General features: G+C 34.7%; 1 protein-coding gene across 8 annotated transcripts in view; it reads right to left on the bottom strand.

Moving 5' to 3' along the window:
- LOC107224575 (ankyrin repeat domain-containing protein 17) overlaps positions 1-15379 on the bottom strand; it is a 46037-nt gene that overhangs the window by 18469 nt on the left and 12189 nt on the right. For 7 of the 8 annotated variants that reach the window (XM_046738229.1, XM_046738226.1, XM_046738232.1 and 4 more), the window contains 6 exons: positions 14985-15286; positions 13626-13841; positions 9204-10022; positions 8673-8910; positions 6673-7322; positions 2592-2723 (listed from right to left, as the gene is read on the bottom strand). In XM_046738229.1, coding sequence (XP_046594185.1) covers positions 2592-2723; positions 6673-7322; positions 8673-8910; positions 9204-10022; positions 13626-13841; positions 14985-15286 — 2357 coding nt within the window. The remainder of the gene's footprint in view (positions 1-2591; positions 2724-6672; positions 7323-8672; positions 8911-9203; positions 10023-13625; positions 13842-14984; positions 15287-15379) is intronic. The other variant, XM_046738231.1, reaches the window with a different exon arrangement.

Consider the following 15379-nt stretch of genomic DNA (forward strand, 5'->3'; position numbering starts at 1 on the left):
TTTGAATTTTGAAAATCTAATGCCGGATTCGTAATCAGCGACCCCGAAAACCCCCGAGTACCAATTTTCATCGAAATCGGTGCAGATGAAAAATGCATAACTGAAAGGGTTAAACCAGGGTTTAGGCCATTTAAAAGCGCTTCAAAAATACTAAAAAGTATTTTTTGATTGTTCAGAAAAATTAATTTATCAATTCTTCGGATAGTTTTTTGGTTCTCTTGGAAAATCATAATGATGGCGCTTACACCGTTTGGCCGTGCCACCCTTCATTTCTAAAACTAACTTAGACACTCTGATTACCATTAGCTGCCGGAATTAAATTTAATTATGAAATTTGAGAAATTAAAAATCTCATCATGGAATCAAATATTGCTTGGTTTTAATTGACACAGTTTTGTTAGAAATCAAGTGCCAATTGCTAATCAAGTCAAGTTGCAAGTCACAACAACATACACAGACTATTGAGTTAGCTGAAACTATAGAATCGATAAATGAAAATGTTGATAATTATTTCGACTGGTAAATCAAGCCCTCATACTTATGTTTTATCACTTAGAAGTACATAATTGATAGATATGGAGAATCTAAGCATTCATAAAAAGTGCTGAAATATTCATAGATTAGGACGAATTTCAGATCGAAATCTGTATTGCTGCGTGTAACGAGGTGGTAAGAAAACTGTAATTATTGTTCGTAACTAGATAATATCATACTTTTAAAGGTTCTAGAAGTTTCTCTGCAAACATAAATAACATTAAGTGCATAGGAATACATTGCATTTCAATTTGAAAACTGCGTATTTTTGTCATCCATATAAAAAATGACTAGTCAGTTATGCTGATTCCTTTTTTCAACATGACATGGCGGTAAAAAATTATACTGCAAAAATTAATATACAACCGCATTTGTACACTTCAATATGCATAAAGAAAAAAAAAATATATATATATATATATTACAATAAAATTTAACTCTGTTTTTGATCACTCAGCAATTACAAAATTCCAAGATCATGTTGTGTCCACAAATTCCAGACCATATCAGTTTTAATACTTGTTTTAAACAGTTTTAAAACAGTAATTTGTATAATGTTGCAAAGCATTTACAAGGTTTTACATCGGTAAAAAACTTAAAATAAATAAACAATTTTACCACGTATGTAATGTCAATTTGTATTGAAAAAAAAACATTCCAATTGTAATTCATTTGAATGAAATTGTGGGTACTGATTTTCATTGGGCGCATAGTTGACTCGACACTTTTTTCTAAAACCTTCCACTTTTCACTACCCTACATTAATCTTAAGCATGAATGGGACGCATCCCCTCTGAAGAAAAAGTTATGAAAAAAAAAGAAAAAAAAAAAGAAAATATCCATTCAACAAATCTGCAACAGTGATATTTGTACCAACAATGGCAATGAAACAACTCGAATGGAATAACTTCTCTACTGTGTAGTAAAAATGATTCGGAGAAAATTTAAACAACACAATCCAAGATATCTGCAATTGAAGAAAAGATTTTATAACCAGAACATTCATAATGCTCTCACGCTCTGGTTTTTTTTTTTTGAACTGAATCGAATGCTCTTAGGCTTACTTTGTTGACCATCGATATGCCCGATGATCGTGTACAAATAATTTTACAAACTATCAATTCCAGAATGGATAGAAATACGATCATACATTTGAAAGATTTGAAAGATAGAATTTGAAAATACATTTGAGCGTTGTAACTATACTTATCTAAACTTATTTTATAATTATATTGACTAAATCTCACTGTAACGCGAGATTTCTTGAATGTTTTTCAGACAATTTAAAAGGACCTAATCAACGAAAAAAAAGAGCCCAAAACATTAGAGCCAGATCGAAAACACCAGTCTGAGCATTTTCAACGTTCTATTTATAAAACCTTGTATTATTGGTATCTTAGCAACTTGTGTTATTCAAATTTGCTCGGTAGCATTTCCATTGCATGGTAGGGATGGTGTTTCATTTGCCTTTACCATCATTGGCACAAATACAGTCTGTGTCACAAGAGTGAGGGCAGTATTACTCCTATAAAAAAAGTAATACATCATTTCAGTTAACTTTTAGAAATTATATTCTTTGTAGGAGTAACGCTGTTCACACTATTATGCCACAATCTGTAAAACTGCTGAAAATTTTCCCAGAATTTTGATTCAAACTATGTGAATCATTCATTCTCCGGATATTTCAATTATTTTATCAACAGGTATCGGCATAATGTGTAAAAATGACTAGTTTGTGAACGTCGTACTTATACAAAAATCATATTTTGCGCAGCAATTTCAGTTTTTGAATCCTGTTGCATGGATTTCGACAAAACGTTAAAATAAATAATGCTCATACAGACAAACTCGTAGCTTCTAAGTGTATTCCAAGATTTTTTTAAAGCAACTCTTACTCTCTTAGACTCAATATGCTACATAATTGCTTTTTAGAACGACAATATAATCTGAGGAAATGAAAAATCTTTGTTAGATAGGTCAACCGCGATATAGCATACAGGCAAGCAACAGGGCAAGGGTGAGGAAAAGGGTTACACTCTAATACGAGTATAATATACCTGGCTGTGAAGATTGTGGGTGTGAGTAGGGTGGAGGTGAGCCATCAGCTGAGTGGGCATCGCTATGCTGCCTCCACAGCCACCCTCAACACCCCCGATACCACCCTGTTGTTGCTGTGGTTGTTGCTGAACCTACATAGAGATCAAGAAAACTCTCATATGCAGATCCCTCCGTAAAGAATGTCTCAATAACTATAGTCTAAAAGTAATATTGGTTTTGTTCTCTATGTGCGAATACGAATATAAATGCCACTTGTGACAAAACGTGATCCTTTTGATCGGATAGGTAAGCGAGGCCGTAGGCAAGATTGCTGAAAGAATAATGGGTCCTGCTGCCTGAATCGAAAGTTCGAAAAAGAGAAGGAACCGATTATAAACTCTCCAGCAGTGTTATTTGTACGAATGATAGTGTACACGAACAAAAGAACATCCCTACTATGTAATAAGAATGATTCTGACCGAATTCGAATAACACAAGCTATCCACAATTTGAGTAAAGATTTTATAATTAGAATGTCTAGTTAGAATCGGATGCTTTTAACTTGTGTGAAAAACATTCAAGATAACTTACGTTATAGTGTAGTTATACTATATAAATGTAACTTTTGATTAATATTCTTGCATTGTACTTATGCAAATTATCTATTTTTAAGAACACCGGAGACATAGGAGAACTATTTGTACATTCCTTTCCAAGCCTCCTCCAGAAATTTATATGGTGAATGTAACTTTTGAGCTTGAAAACATTGGAATCGGATAAAACAACACCAGAGTGTAATCGACGTTTTGATTATAATACCTGTTCTTGAATTGTTGATATTTTAGCTTGCATTAATAGAATTTGCTCAAATTCATTTCTATCACATAGCCTGGATGTTGCGTCATTTTCGTTTACTAGCATTAGTGAAAATATCATTGTTGGAAATTTTTCGTAAATTGATTTTTCTAGTCTTTTAACTTTTAATCTAGACAATGAGGTTTGTTCATCCTCAAACGAATATCGGTTGCAGCCGCAGGCAAAGCTTGGACTAGCAGAGAATCAGCACGAGCTGTCCTGCCTGATATCAGCCGAATACTAGACTCGTGATCTAAAAAGATACAATGATACTATTTGTCAGAAATCCACTGATGGTGGAACCACCAATGCAAAGTGTCTGCACTATTCATCGTTACAGAAAAACCTTTAAAGCTGATAACTGAGTCTTCCACAGGCCAAAATGACTTGTTCGGGAGTGCTTTTCCTATCAATACCTGCAGATTCTAAATGATTTTTAAAGAGGCAAGAAGAGACAAAGAGAAATTGCCTGGCCGAAATGTGATTGCACTTGGGCATATTATTCGACTCTTGTAAATGAAGGTGGCCCCACGTTTACGTCCTTCAACAAGTCGATTACCTACCTATTTTTACATGTATTCTATACATATTGCTACCATATGGAGATTTTTTTATTTTCCAATGTATAAAAATTATCGCAAAATAAATGAAACAGTAGATAATACCGCACATATTTTACAACTGTGCGTTTAGGTTAAGAAAAAGCTAGACAGAAGCAAGGGCAGAGAAAAATCAGCTTTAAATAACTCCAGAAGTGGATGAAATTATAATATATGATTTTTGCATGGCTCGAATACATTAATATTACATTTGTGAAAAATTGCGGTATTTTCAAGAGTGTAACTTCAACAGGGCGGCAGAAAATCAACTAAGAGTTATCGCTGTTGTGTTTTTATGAAGTTTAAATGATATCCATAAAAACCTCTGCAACCATCTATAAGACACTATGAATCATTTTATCTATAATATTTATCCTAATCTGTTCTCGGTTTATGAGTTTTCACAATAATAACAAGAGGGAGTCATTCGATTCTTTTGAGGAAAAATTTTGCCAAGCAATCAATAATCGTAAGTCCTACAACCTAGATAATTCCTTTTGTTCAACTTGAGCTTAAAAAAACTATAAATGATTCGATTGTATTTGAATTTTTGCGTGAAAAATCGGCTGATACCCCAAAAGTTCTAATAATAGTAAATTGGAAATGTGTTTTCATTTTGGTCCAACTTAATACAAACAATTACTTGAATACGCATTACATAAAATATAATTTCTGGAAATTTATCTACTCGTAAGAGGCTTGTGTACAACCTAATGAAAGCTTTCTCTTTGGATTGTCGAAAAATATAGCAAAATCTTGCGAATTTTGTTGCCAAATATACTGGCAGGGTCATTTATTCAACGTCATGAATGCGACTGACACAGTTGTTCTTTTCATTTTTGGGGAAAACAGAAATTAAAAAAAAAAGCAGCTGATCGCTTTTAAGTATACTTAAAAATCGGAATGAACAATGAATGTAAATACCTAAAAACTCTTAACTTTGTTATCTCCAGTGATATAGGGTAATGAATCCAAATTTACTGCGCTGTTTTGTAATAACTATTTAAGTTGCCAAATAAACAAGTGTAAATAAGTTGGTACAGTAGAAGCTCGATTATTTAAACGACTGTCATTTGCACCCTTCCTAATCCAAACTGTGACTGTATCTACACGAAAGTTAGCCTGAATGTTTGACATATATAAATGTACTGTTATAATTAAATATGGAAGAAAATCCATTCAAAACTTTGTCCTAGAATAAACGATATTTTGGTTTAAATTTGGAAGTCAAACACATTATGTGTCTAAAAATAACATACAAATCTGTGTACCAATGTGTTAAGTTGCAGGCACTTTTTATTATGTGACAACGCTTAACTCGACATTACTGCCTCTTCTCAGATCTATCGCTAATTCAAACTATAACTGATCCCAATTGATTTTGGATAATCAAGGTTGTACTGTAACGGATGAAACCAGCTGCACTGCTGACCCATCAACCTTGCAGTACTAGCCCTTTGCACGAAAGTAGATCAAAAGCAACATCTTTATCATGAGTCTATAATACCCAAGAATGAAGAAAATTTCTTATGATCTTTTATTCCAAAATAAGCAGTAAGACTGATTTGTGCCTAAAATTTGTATTGCCAGTTGCATTTATTTGATAATAATATATGAAGTAGACCACTTCTACTCGAACAAGGAGTTTAGACCCTCGCACTCTCAGCTTTACTCCCCAATTTATCATGATATTCTACCCGTTGAGAAAAATTTTTGTCAGTGATTATAGATTCTTTTTCAACTTCCATTTCGAAACTACCGATACTTTTCCTTTTGGTACTTACGTTTCTTAAACAATCGCATTTTAAAACTCGAGGGTAATGGTGCAAATATATATGGGGCGTTCTGGACCACGTAGACTTGGCCATGACCCTTGACATCTTTAATTTTACTCTCCTCTAACCACATTGTTGGGGCGTTACAAATGAAAACAGTTTACAAGGTTTCAGATCTTGAAAGAAATTTAGTTTTTTAGCATTTGCTTGATTAGCGCAATTGTCGTTAGCCGTAATAAATTGTAATAAATTTTACACAGTAAGTCCTTTGTGAAAAAACAAAAAGTTTGACCCTAGAGTAAAATTACGATGGTAAGGATCATAGCCAAGTTGAGATGGTCTGAAATGCCGGGTATACGCAGACATTATTGCATTTCGTTCGAAATAAGTGATACAATTTTCAAAAATTTTGCGTAATGTCTAACCAAAGGTTTACATTTATAAACCAGAAAAAAAATTTGGTTTAGTACAGCTTCCCATTCTAATAAAATGCTGGGACTTTACATAGATTTTTGTCATATTTACTTAAAACCGATTTAGGGAGGGAACCCGGCGACATTCAAAAATACCCCAAATAATCCAAATTAATACCACCCTCGTTTACATACTTAATAATAATAATAAAAGGCAATAGTTTACGTATGTATCGTCCAATTGTTGCAAGTTAGATTCAAGGATCAAGATAATTAGACGATCTAAAATTTTTTCTAATCAAATAGGTTTCGGTTCATTTACTTCCAATTAGTGTGTGCAATTCTTTCAGTCGTAAGTGACCGTGAAATACATTTTCATTTTCATCATCAGAATATGGAATACTTTCTTGGGTTATTCCTAACACGCAATGAATATATGAATGATTAAAAGCTACGCACCTGAACTTGGTCGAGCTGTAGTTGAAGCTGTTGATTGAGTTGCTGGAGTTGATGGACCTGGTGCACTTGATAGGTATGCTGGCGCTGCTTCTGCTGATACTGCTGCTGAAGACCAGCCATTAGGGTAACGTGCTGCTGCTGTAGCTTACCACCTGTCGTGCCAGACGCAGCTTTACGAACGTTTTTACCTTCCTTCTTAGATGCAGGTTTGGCTTTAGGGCGGTCGCTTATGGCTGTGTTATGGCTTACGTCACTGCTCGCAGTGATCGGCTGGGAGGCAGTTGTGACGGTAGGAGGTGTGGAAATATTAGGTGGACTTGGAGTTGTTGTCAAGGTCATATTTGACGCTGCTACAGCGGAAGTAGAGGTAACGGTGATAGAAGCGAGAGACAGAGGTGGAGTGGTAGGAAAGTTGCTTGCGCTAGGAACAGTTTCCGTCGCAGAAGGGAGCATGGGCAGTGGTTGTTGCGCCTGTTGCAGGCAGGAGCCTTGTACAGTGATTTGCTGGCCATTTTCTGCGAGTAGGGCCATTTTTCCTGCAAGGGCAGCATTTTGTCCGCGGAGGTAAGCAAGGTGGCACGAGATCGCGTGGTTCGTTCCCTGATGAGCGAACAGGCCTTCCGACATACCACCGGAACCACAAACCAGCCCTGACAAAACAACAATGCAATTCATTGTATTGTCATACATCAAACTAATCCAGCTCATTGCCTGCGCATTACGTGAATTGACTATTCACAATTTCCAAGTGAAAGATGCTACAGGTACGAATAAGCTTTTACTAACATTCCTATGTGTATGTATAAAGGTAATGATGGCGAAAACTTTCATTGAATAAATTTTAATTCTGCCAGTAGCGTATCTTACACACTTTACAACAACACTTTGAAGTTTACTTTATTGATGTGTGTTCTACCGAAATTAGTTATTTCTAATTGATAGATTAATACGATCCATCCAAAATTGTTACTAAGAAGGATCAACGCTTGAGACTAAGATAGTAAAACAGAAAAAAAAAAGTCTAGTATGTTATTCACAAAAATAAATCAAAAATTTTTAACAACTAACGAATATATATTCCAAAACGTGATATCAATCCGATAAATTATGATAGTAGAAATTATTTTCCGTAATAACATAAAGAAATAAATGACAGCGGGAATTATTTATTTCGACGTTAGATCGCGGAATGATATAGAATCGTAACCAGATGTCATACAGAAGCATGCTACGGCAATACTTCATAATTTCGAAACTTTATTCATAACAAAACGGATAGAAACTTGAAACAATACAACGATATGATCGATATGATTGATTATCACAATTTTTTTTCTGGAGCTGATCACATTTGAACGAGTAGCTCGGTTAGTCATAAAAATTGTCCTTGATGCAAAACTATTAATTTGACGCCAATTGTTGTCAGCAGTCACGAAAGAGATTAACGATTTACAAACAATATCATTCTCTGCACAAGCTCATATCAATATCTCATTCAAAACGAAAACAAATGCAACTTACACTATCATTAGTTGTTAAATCACTTGCACTCGAGCTAAACTGTACACCGAAGTCCATCGCTGTCAACAACGTGTATTGGATGGTCGGATAAATGGTTGGGAAGGAGAATGGATATTCTAGAGTGAACGTTTGAATTCTTCAAATGCTTTCTAGTTGATCAGACTGCGCGTTGCCACTTAATATATCAAAAGATAATGTAGTTCTCGTTTGTAAAAGAGTTCTACAGTAAAACCTAAGCCATTGCCGATACTGTAAAACCGGATCGTTAGTACAATCCGCAGTTTGGTTGTTAGTGCATACAAGGTGCTAATAATAAACCATAAAAAAAGAAGAAATCAATCAACGACTAAAAGATTTCTTACGCGTTGCGTGTAAAGATAAATATTTTGCAAAATTTAAAAAATAAAGAACGTTGGAACCTTACATATACGTCATAATATAACATGTATACGATTATTATTGATCATCATCGAACATACCATGAGATGTGCCTGCAGATTGGTTAGAGAGGTCAATGTTCAGCATGCCCGGTAACAGCGAGTCAGGTTCGGTAATATCTTGCCGTTGCTGCTGTTGTTGTTGTTGCTGTTGCTGCTGCTGCTGCTGCTGTTGTTGCTGCTGCTGCTGTTGTTGTGTCACCAAGGGATCTACGGGCGTACTGGATGAACCCAAGAACAGGTGGCCTGCCCCCTTGATTTGCAACTCTCTCTCAACCCTCTTCAAAAACAGAAGAAGGTATGCATTACTGTATTAAATTATTCCAGTAATTTCAATGACGTCGCGTTTAAAATTTTTAATCAACACCGTGCTATATTGAATGAGAATATACCTATTTTGTATTTGTACTATCATGTGCATAAAATTTTAACCGCTGATTATTTTGTTCCCGGATAACACGTGATTACAATGTTGGCTTTGCAAACTTGTTCCATTCAACAGCGATTCGTTAGTTTCTGAAGCAGTGGAAACGTTATCGAAAACAAAACTATTGTGTTGGAAAAATGTTTTACCTGCAATTCTTCAAGAATTTGTTGTTTCTTGAGGATCTGTTCCTGTCGTGTATGCTTCCGTCCATCAGAGTTAGGCGGAACTGAGACTGGCGCCGGACTTACGCTAATATTAGGTTCTGAAAGGCTGGTGAGACCCCCGCTCCCTTTATCCAAAATATTCGTATCATCTTTAGTGGAGGCAACCGCTTCACCTGCGGGTTGTGTTCGCACTTGTTGTGCTTCAGCAGAAGTTAGACTCATATCTGGAAGCACCGTCACAGAACGGTTCTTTCTAAGCAACGATTTCTGTGTGTTATGCTTTGGCTGCAGATTCTGGGTTTGCGATTGCTCCGTTGCTTGCTGCTGCTGTTGCTGTTGAGTTGGTGGTTGTTGCTGGTGGGTCGCGTCTTGTTGATGAGTAAGTTGTTGCGGCAGTGCTTTTTGCTGTTGTTGTAGATTCTGTGTCTGCAATTGTTGCTGTTGTTGGTGTTGTTGTTGTTGTTGTTGTTGTATTTGATGCTGCTGTTGGTGACGCTGTTGTTGTTGCTGCTGCTGCTGCTGATGCAGTTGGTGTTGCTGTTGTGGTTGCTGCTGCTGTTGCTGCTGCTGCTGCTGTTGTTGTTGCTGCTGCTGCGGCTGCTGCTGCTGCTGTTGTTGCTGCTGCTGGTGCTGTTGCTGCTGCTGCTGTTGTTGTTGTTGCTGCTGTTGAGGCAGTAGCATGGGGGTGGTGGTTGCGTTGTGCGGTGTACTCATCATGATACTGTGAGGGTAATCGAGCAGAAGTTGGACAACATTCGTGTGTCCACCTTTGGCTGCTTCTATCAGCATTGTTGAATTGTCCTACAAGTAGAAGAATGAAATTCATACCAATATAGCTGAACAATCTCTGTATTACAGTAATGATACCAGTTAACAATAAATAAAATTCGGCTTCCCACAAACTTATAATAATTTTGAAATCATTACAGGCTACGAAATTTAAAAATACATAATTCCAGAAGCAATAATGTAAAAGCATATCTGTACAAAGATTCTTTATACTGCGAACCAACCATGAAATCAGGTATCGTTACCACAACTGTGTTGTTGAATAGAACTTTCCTCAAATCACGTACTGTAAGAAGGAGAGTGTCTATTGCAATGATACGATATGTTTGGTATCATGAAAATTGAGTCAATAAAGAAAACCAACTGCAAAAATTGATTGAAAGCAAATAATACACAAATTTAATTCCTCATCTTTTGTTTATCTGTTAATGATTAATCTTCAATAGTTGCTAAAAATTGGTTTTTCGTTTAAGAATCATGATCACATTTTTTTTTCATGTCTTAGACTCCTAAGAATTAGGAAAAAATTAATCATTGATTGATTTTGAATTTTACTATAAAAATTAAAATAAAATCTAAAAAACAGGTTTTTTTGAAAATCTCGAAAACCGTTTAGGGTAAAGAGCTAAAAATTTAGGTGAATTATTTTTATTCGATACCAAATCGATCCTCCAAGTGCGAGTCAAAAAAGCCGCGGGGGCAGATTTCCCATATTAACCCGGCTATACCTTTTCCAGGAAAAAAAACATCAGGCAAAAGAATTTAGATCAGAATAATTATTTTTTAAGAAAAAATTATACAAACAAGGCAATAAACTATCCGAAATGAGAGTAAATGAGACGAAAAACACAGAACAGAAAGTGAAAAAAATTACCCAAAATGGATCAATGGTAAAATCGATAGCAAAAGAACAGATAAATGGAAGTGACAGTATCTACGAAGAAGAAAGAAAGTAATTAATATTACATAAAATGAAGAAACTAGTAAGGAAGATAAAAACAGGAAAAAGCGAAGAAGATTGTTAAACGAAAGTAGAATCTGTCAATAATACCGAGTCTAAAAGAAAAAAATTCTGGCCCGGCACCAAGTCAAGACTGATCACAACCGAGAGTAAATTGCGAGATAAATGAAAGAAAAGATGAAAGAAAGAACATCCTGATAAGAGCCAAATTAAAAGAAGAAATACTAAAAAAAAAGTAGTTTCAAACTTGTTTAGCAAAAGATTAGGATTAAATTAAGAGAATAGTGATGGCAACAAAATCACGAAAACGAAGAGAGCATACAACCAATTTTTTGGTAGAATGAGAATCATTCGAAGAAACAGTCATAATAGTGCCAGTCATACACATGCTGAAAGACACACAGATCTATGCTATAGAAGAAAATCAGACAGAAAAATAAGACGATCCTCAGAAAAAGAAACTTGGATAAACACAGGTACCAATGGGTAGTAAAAAAGGGAGAGAAACTAGACAATAGCGAAGCTACTCAAGGGTACCTCAAAACAAAGAGAATGGGAGATAGAAAATTACTGCTGAAGTTTGTATCAAATTTTAAGGGGAACAGAACGGTTTAGAATTTTTTTTTAATCAATTTCTTATTTTTCATACATTCTGTTAGTACAATTGTGTACGAATATTCTGAGATAAATTTTTATTCTTATTGCAAAGACTGTTTCAAGCATAAAAAATTGAAAATTAATTTACTTCACTTACTGGAACAACGTTGGTATTAATTTTTATCTTGTATAATCTACATAAGTATGTAAAAAAACCTGCAGAAAATTCGGCATAGTGGGCATCGGCTATTTAGTGGAGTTTAAAGTTTGTCTGCAAATCTGTTATAACTATCTATAATTCTAATTTCTGTATATCGTTAGTACTGAAGCGATTTGGAAAAGGTACCTTCACATGGAGTAACGCTAATGGTTGTTCTGTTTAGTGCTGAGAATTGAAAATAAAAATTTAATTTCATTACATAGTCGATGCCTGTTATGCCGATTTTTCGTAGGCTTTTTACTGCATATCCCTACAGATTATATATAATTAAAAGCGATATCAGGAGAGTCTGATCACTTGGAAAAAAATTCATTTAATTTTTTTCCTACGTGCTCCAGAAAGCCTTTGATAATATGAATAAAAATAGAAAACCTACAATATCATGAAGTTCAGGGCAAAATAAGAAAAAATTTCATATATCAATAACTTTTTAGCCAGTCCCACCCGACCCAAGTTATATAAATTACAAAAAAAAAAAAAACGTTCATCCCCTAAAAGAATTGATTTCAAAATCGAAAAAAGTTCACAGTGACTACTTTTTTTTATTATTTATTAGCAATACCTAAAAGTTTGAAAGAAAATATCTAAATTGATGGAGAATGCCCCATATATATAAATGATATGTATATGATAAATGAGATAAATCGGCATGAGTAGCGCGAAGTTGTGTATGTATAATATGTGTGTCATTAACTAACATGTGACAAAATATGCAACATATTAATTGAAAACGAACTGTCGTGTACCAAATTCTAGAAAAATTGGTGGAAAATTCGAACGATGATGAAATTTGGGACACTTTTTCGTAACTAGAAGTCAACGAATATTCAAAGAAATTTTGTTGGGCCGAATCTCCATCAAGTCGTTGGTTTTGTTCTTTCATAAATTTCAATCGAATCGAATTTGCTTGTAATATTACGCACATACAAACGTTAGAAAATGCTGTACAACGGATGTGTGACTAATGAAACGTGTTTTGAAGTAAAAGACAATTTACTTGTGATGAGACGTTTTGCACGATGAGAAATACATTAAGAATTCCGTTTTATGATCATGCTAACAGTTGTGAAAAATCAAGCAGATTCGTTCAACATCACTCTACGATTCATTTTATTCACAAGACTATATTTTACAACGTCACTAACAGGAATTTTTTTTTGTGTCAGTAGTCAATTCAATATTGCGATTTCTTGATCATAATCAATATCGGTGCAGTATTGTAAAATCAAATATTTAACGATGTCAAGATAAAAAAAGAAACTGCTTTAGTGAATTTGCAGAAAATAGTCTTTTGATTAAAAATAAGTTATTGTAGAGCGAAGTCAAACGTATTTTATAGATTTTTAAACATTCTTAAGAAGTTGAAATGAAGTATTGATGGATATAAGCTTAAATAAGATTTCCTTTATTATTCCAATATTTTCTATTTTCGTAGTTTTAAAAGAATCTTCGTAGCTTGATGAAATAATTTGATAAATACTCAATTTAAAACTATTTCGTAATAAGATTACCTAATAAATAGTAGCGATTTTTGCTCAATCAAACTTCTTCAATATTGTGCTTACAAATACCCTGCAATCAAAGTCTTATCCTCGCATATTCAAAATTTTGTTCAGTTCAAGTATCTTTGAAGATAGATTAATATATTTTTGAGGATTTAATTCTCCCATGAAATGGTAACTAGCTAATAATATTCAGTGCCCAGCTAATATTTGAAAGATATCTCAGACAAAATTTGGTAAAATTTGTCAACTAAACCGCTCAAACATAAAATTTAAAGTTAAATGTCAAATGAAAACAGTGATGCATCGATCCATAGAGTTAAATAAATTCTTACCTTGAGTTTATGGAATGGATCGGCAGACTGTGCGAGGAGAAGTTCGACAACTGTAATATGCCCCCCAGCACAAGCCAGAGAGAGAGGTGTATGGTCGTTGTTGGTTGTTTGTCTATTGACATCCGCACGTTTAGATATGAGAAACTGCACTGTACAAAGATGACCGGCACGGCACGCCTTCATCAGTGGAGTTCTTCCTCCCTCAGATTCATGTTCCTGTGAAATTCATTAAATTCAATCAAATCCGGATTCAAGTCTTCCATGTACAATCGAAGCTTGATAGCTAAATTGCCACTTGGACCAGAAAGAAATAAAAATTCTTGCGTGTCATAATAACTGGATTCTATGCTTCAAAATTCGCTACAATCCAACCTGTAAATGTGAAGTTTCCAAAGGAACGATGATTTTTTGTCAATTAATAATAAAATCAAGAATTTAATAAGCTCTCTACTAAAAGGTACAACTCTTTTTCATTAATCTGAAACCGTCGGGTTTTATAAATTCATTTTGCAGGTTCTTACAAAACGATAGTAAACGGCCAATTTTTTGTAGAGGATAAATTCGTAATGTAAAAATTTCTACCACTTATTGAAATTTTGCATAGAATTGGGAAAAGTCTACGAAACGAGGTCTTATACATGGCAATCATAAATACAACATGAACTTGCAACTAAATGATCAAGGACGAAGGGTCACCATTTCACGCTTGTTCTTCAAGTTAACTTTGCTGCTATTGATGCGTGGATATTCGCAACCAACCAAATTTTATCTTCATTTTTAACATAAAAATCCGAAAAGTCATCTATGATTGTTTAATTTTGGACTAGTTTTACTTGAAATAGTACATTGCAAAATTTCAAACCATAACATTACCTCAGAAAAGGTTTGTATGATTTTTATAAAATTTGGTAATTATGATGTCTGTATCATTCTGGTTCAAAATCCATGTAGCAGAAAAGATACTAAAGACATACGAGTATTCAATAAAATTATAGACAACCATACTGGAAAAAAAAGAACTCTGAAGACATTAGAGTTTTCACTTCCAACCATAACTATTAACATGTTGAATTTGAAAACAATTTTACTTTCGTTTTTCACATAATGGATACAAGGTGTCAAAACTTGAAAAATTACGGATCGTTTTTGAAATTCCAAAATTAAAATTCCAAAATTAAAATAAAGATAAAACTAGTATCTTTCAGCTGTATAATCGGTGGTTGCTGATTCTTCCAACACCAGTAGCAGCTATCCAAAGTGGACTTAAAAATTCAGTGCAAAAGAGTGATGCCATTTCTTGAACCAACATCATCACGTGTAAAAATATGATACTAGAAAAATAATTCAAGTATTTATTACCAGATCCGCTGCATACTGCAGTAGGAGATCGGCAACATCGGTGTGACCATTCTCGCAAGCATACGTTAATGCTGTATCACCCGTTTGAGTTTGGGCATGAACATCGGCAGTGGATTCCAGCAGATATCGAACAAGTTCTATATGTCCTTCCTGAGCTGCTTCCATTAGAGGGGTGGATGCGCCCAGTTCTATATCCGCACCTGCCTTGATGAGGAAATCGGCTACTTCTAGGAAACCTCCGCAACACGCGAGTGTTAAAGCTGTTTCTTGGGTTTCTTCTGTTTGAGCATTGATATTCGCTCCTGAAAAGAATAGGAATCACGATTATTCATTTGGAGATAAACAATTGCCGGGATAACATTTACTTTCACACTTTTAGGACGAGAGTGTTCAAG

This window comes from Neodiprion lecontei, chromosome 4 (assembly GCF_021901455.1).
Source record: "Neodiprion lecontei isolate iyNeoLeco1 chromosome 4, iyNeoLeco1.1, whole genome shotgun sequence".
Lineage (NCBI taxonomy): Eukaryota > Metazoa > Arthropoda > Insecta > Hymenoptera > Diprionidae > Neodiprion > Neodiprion lecontei.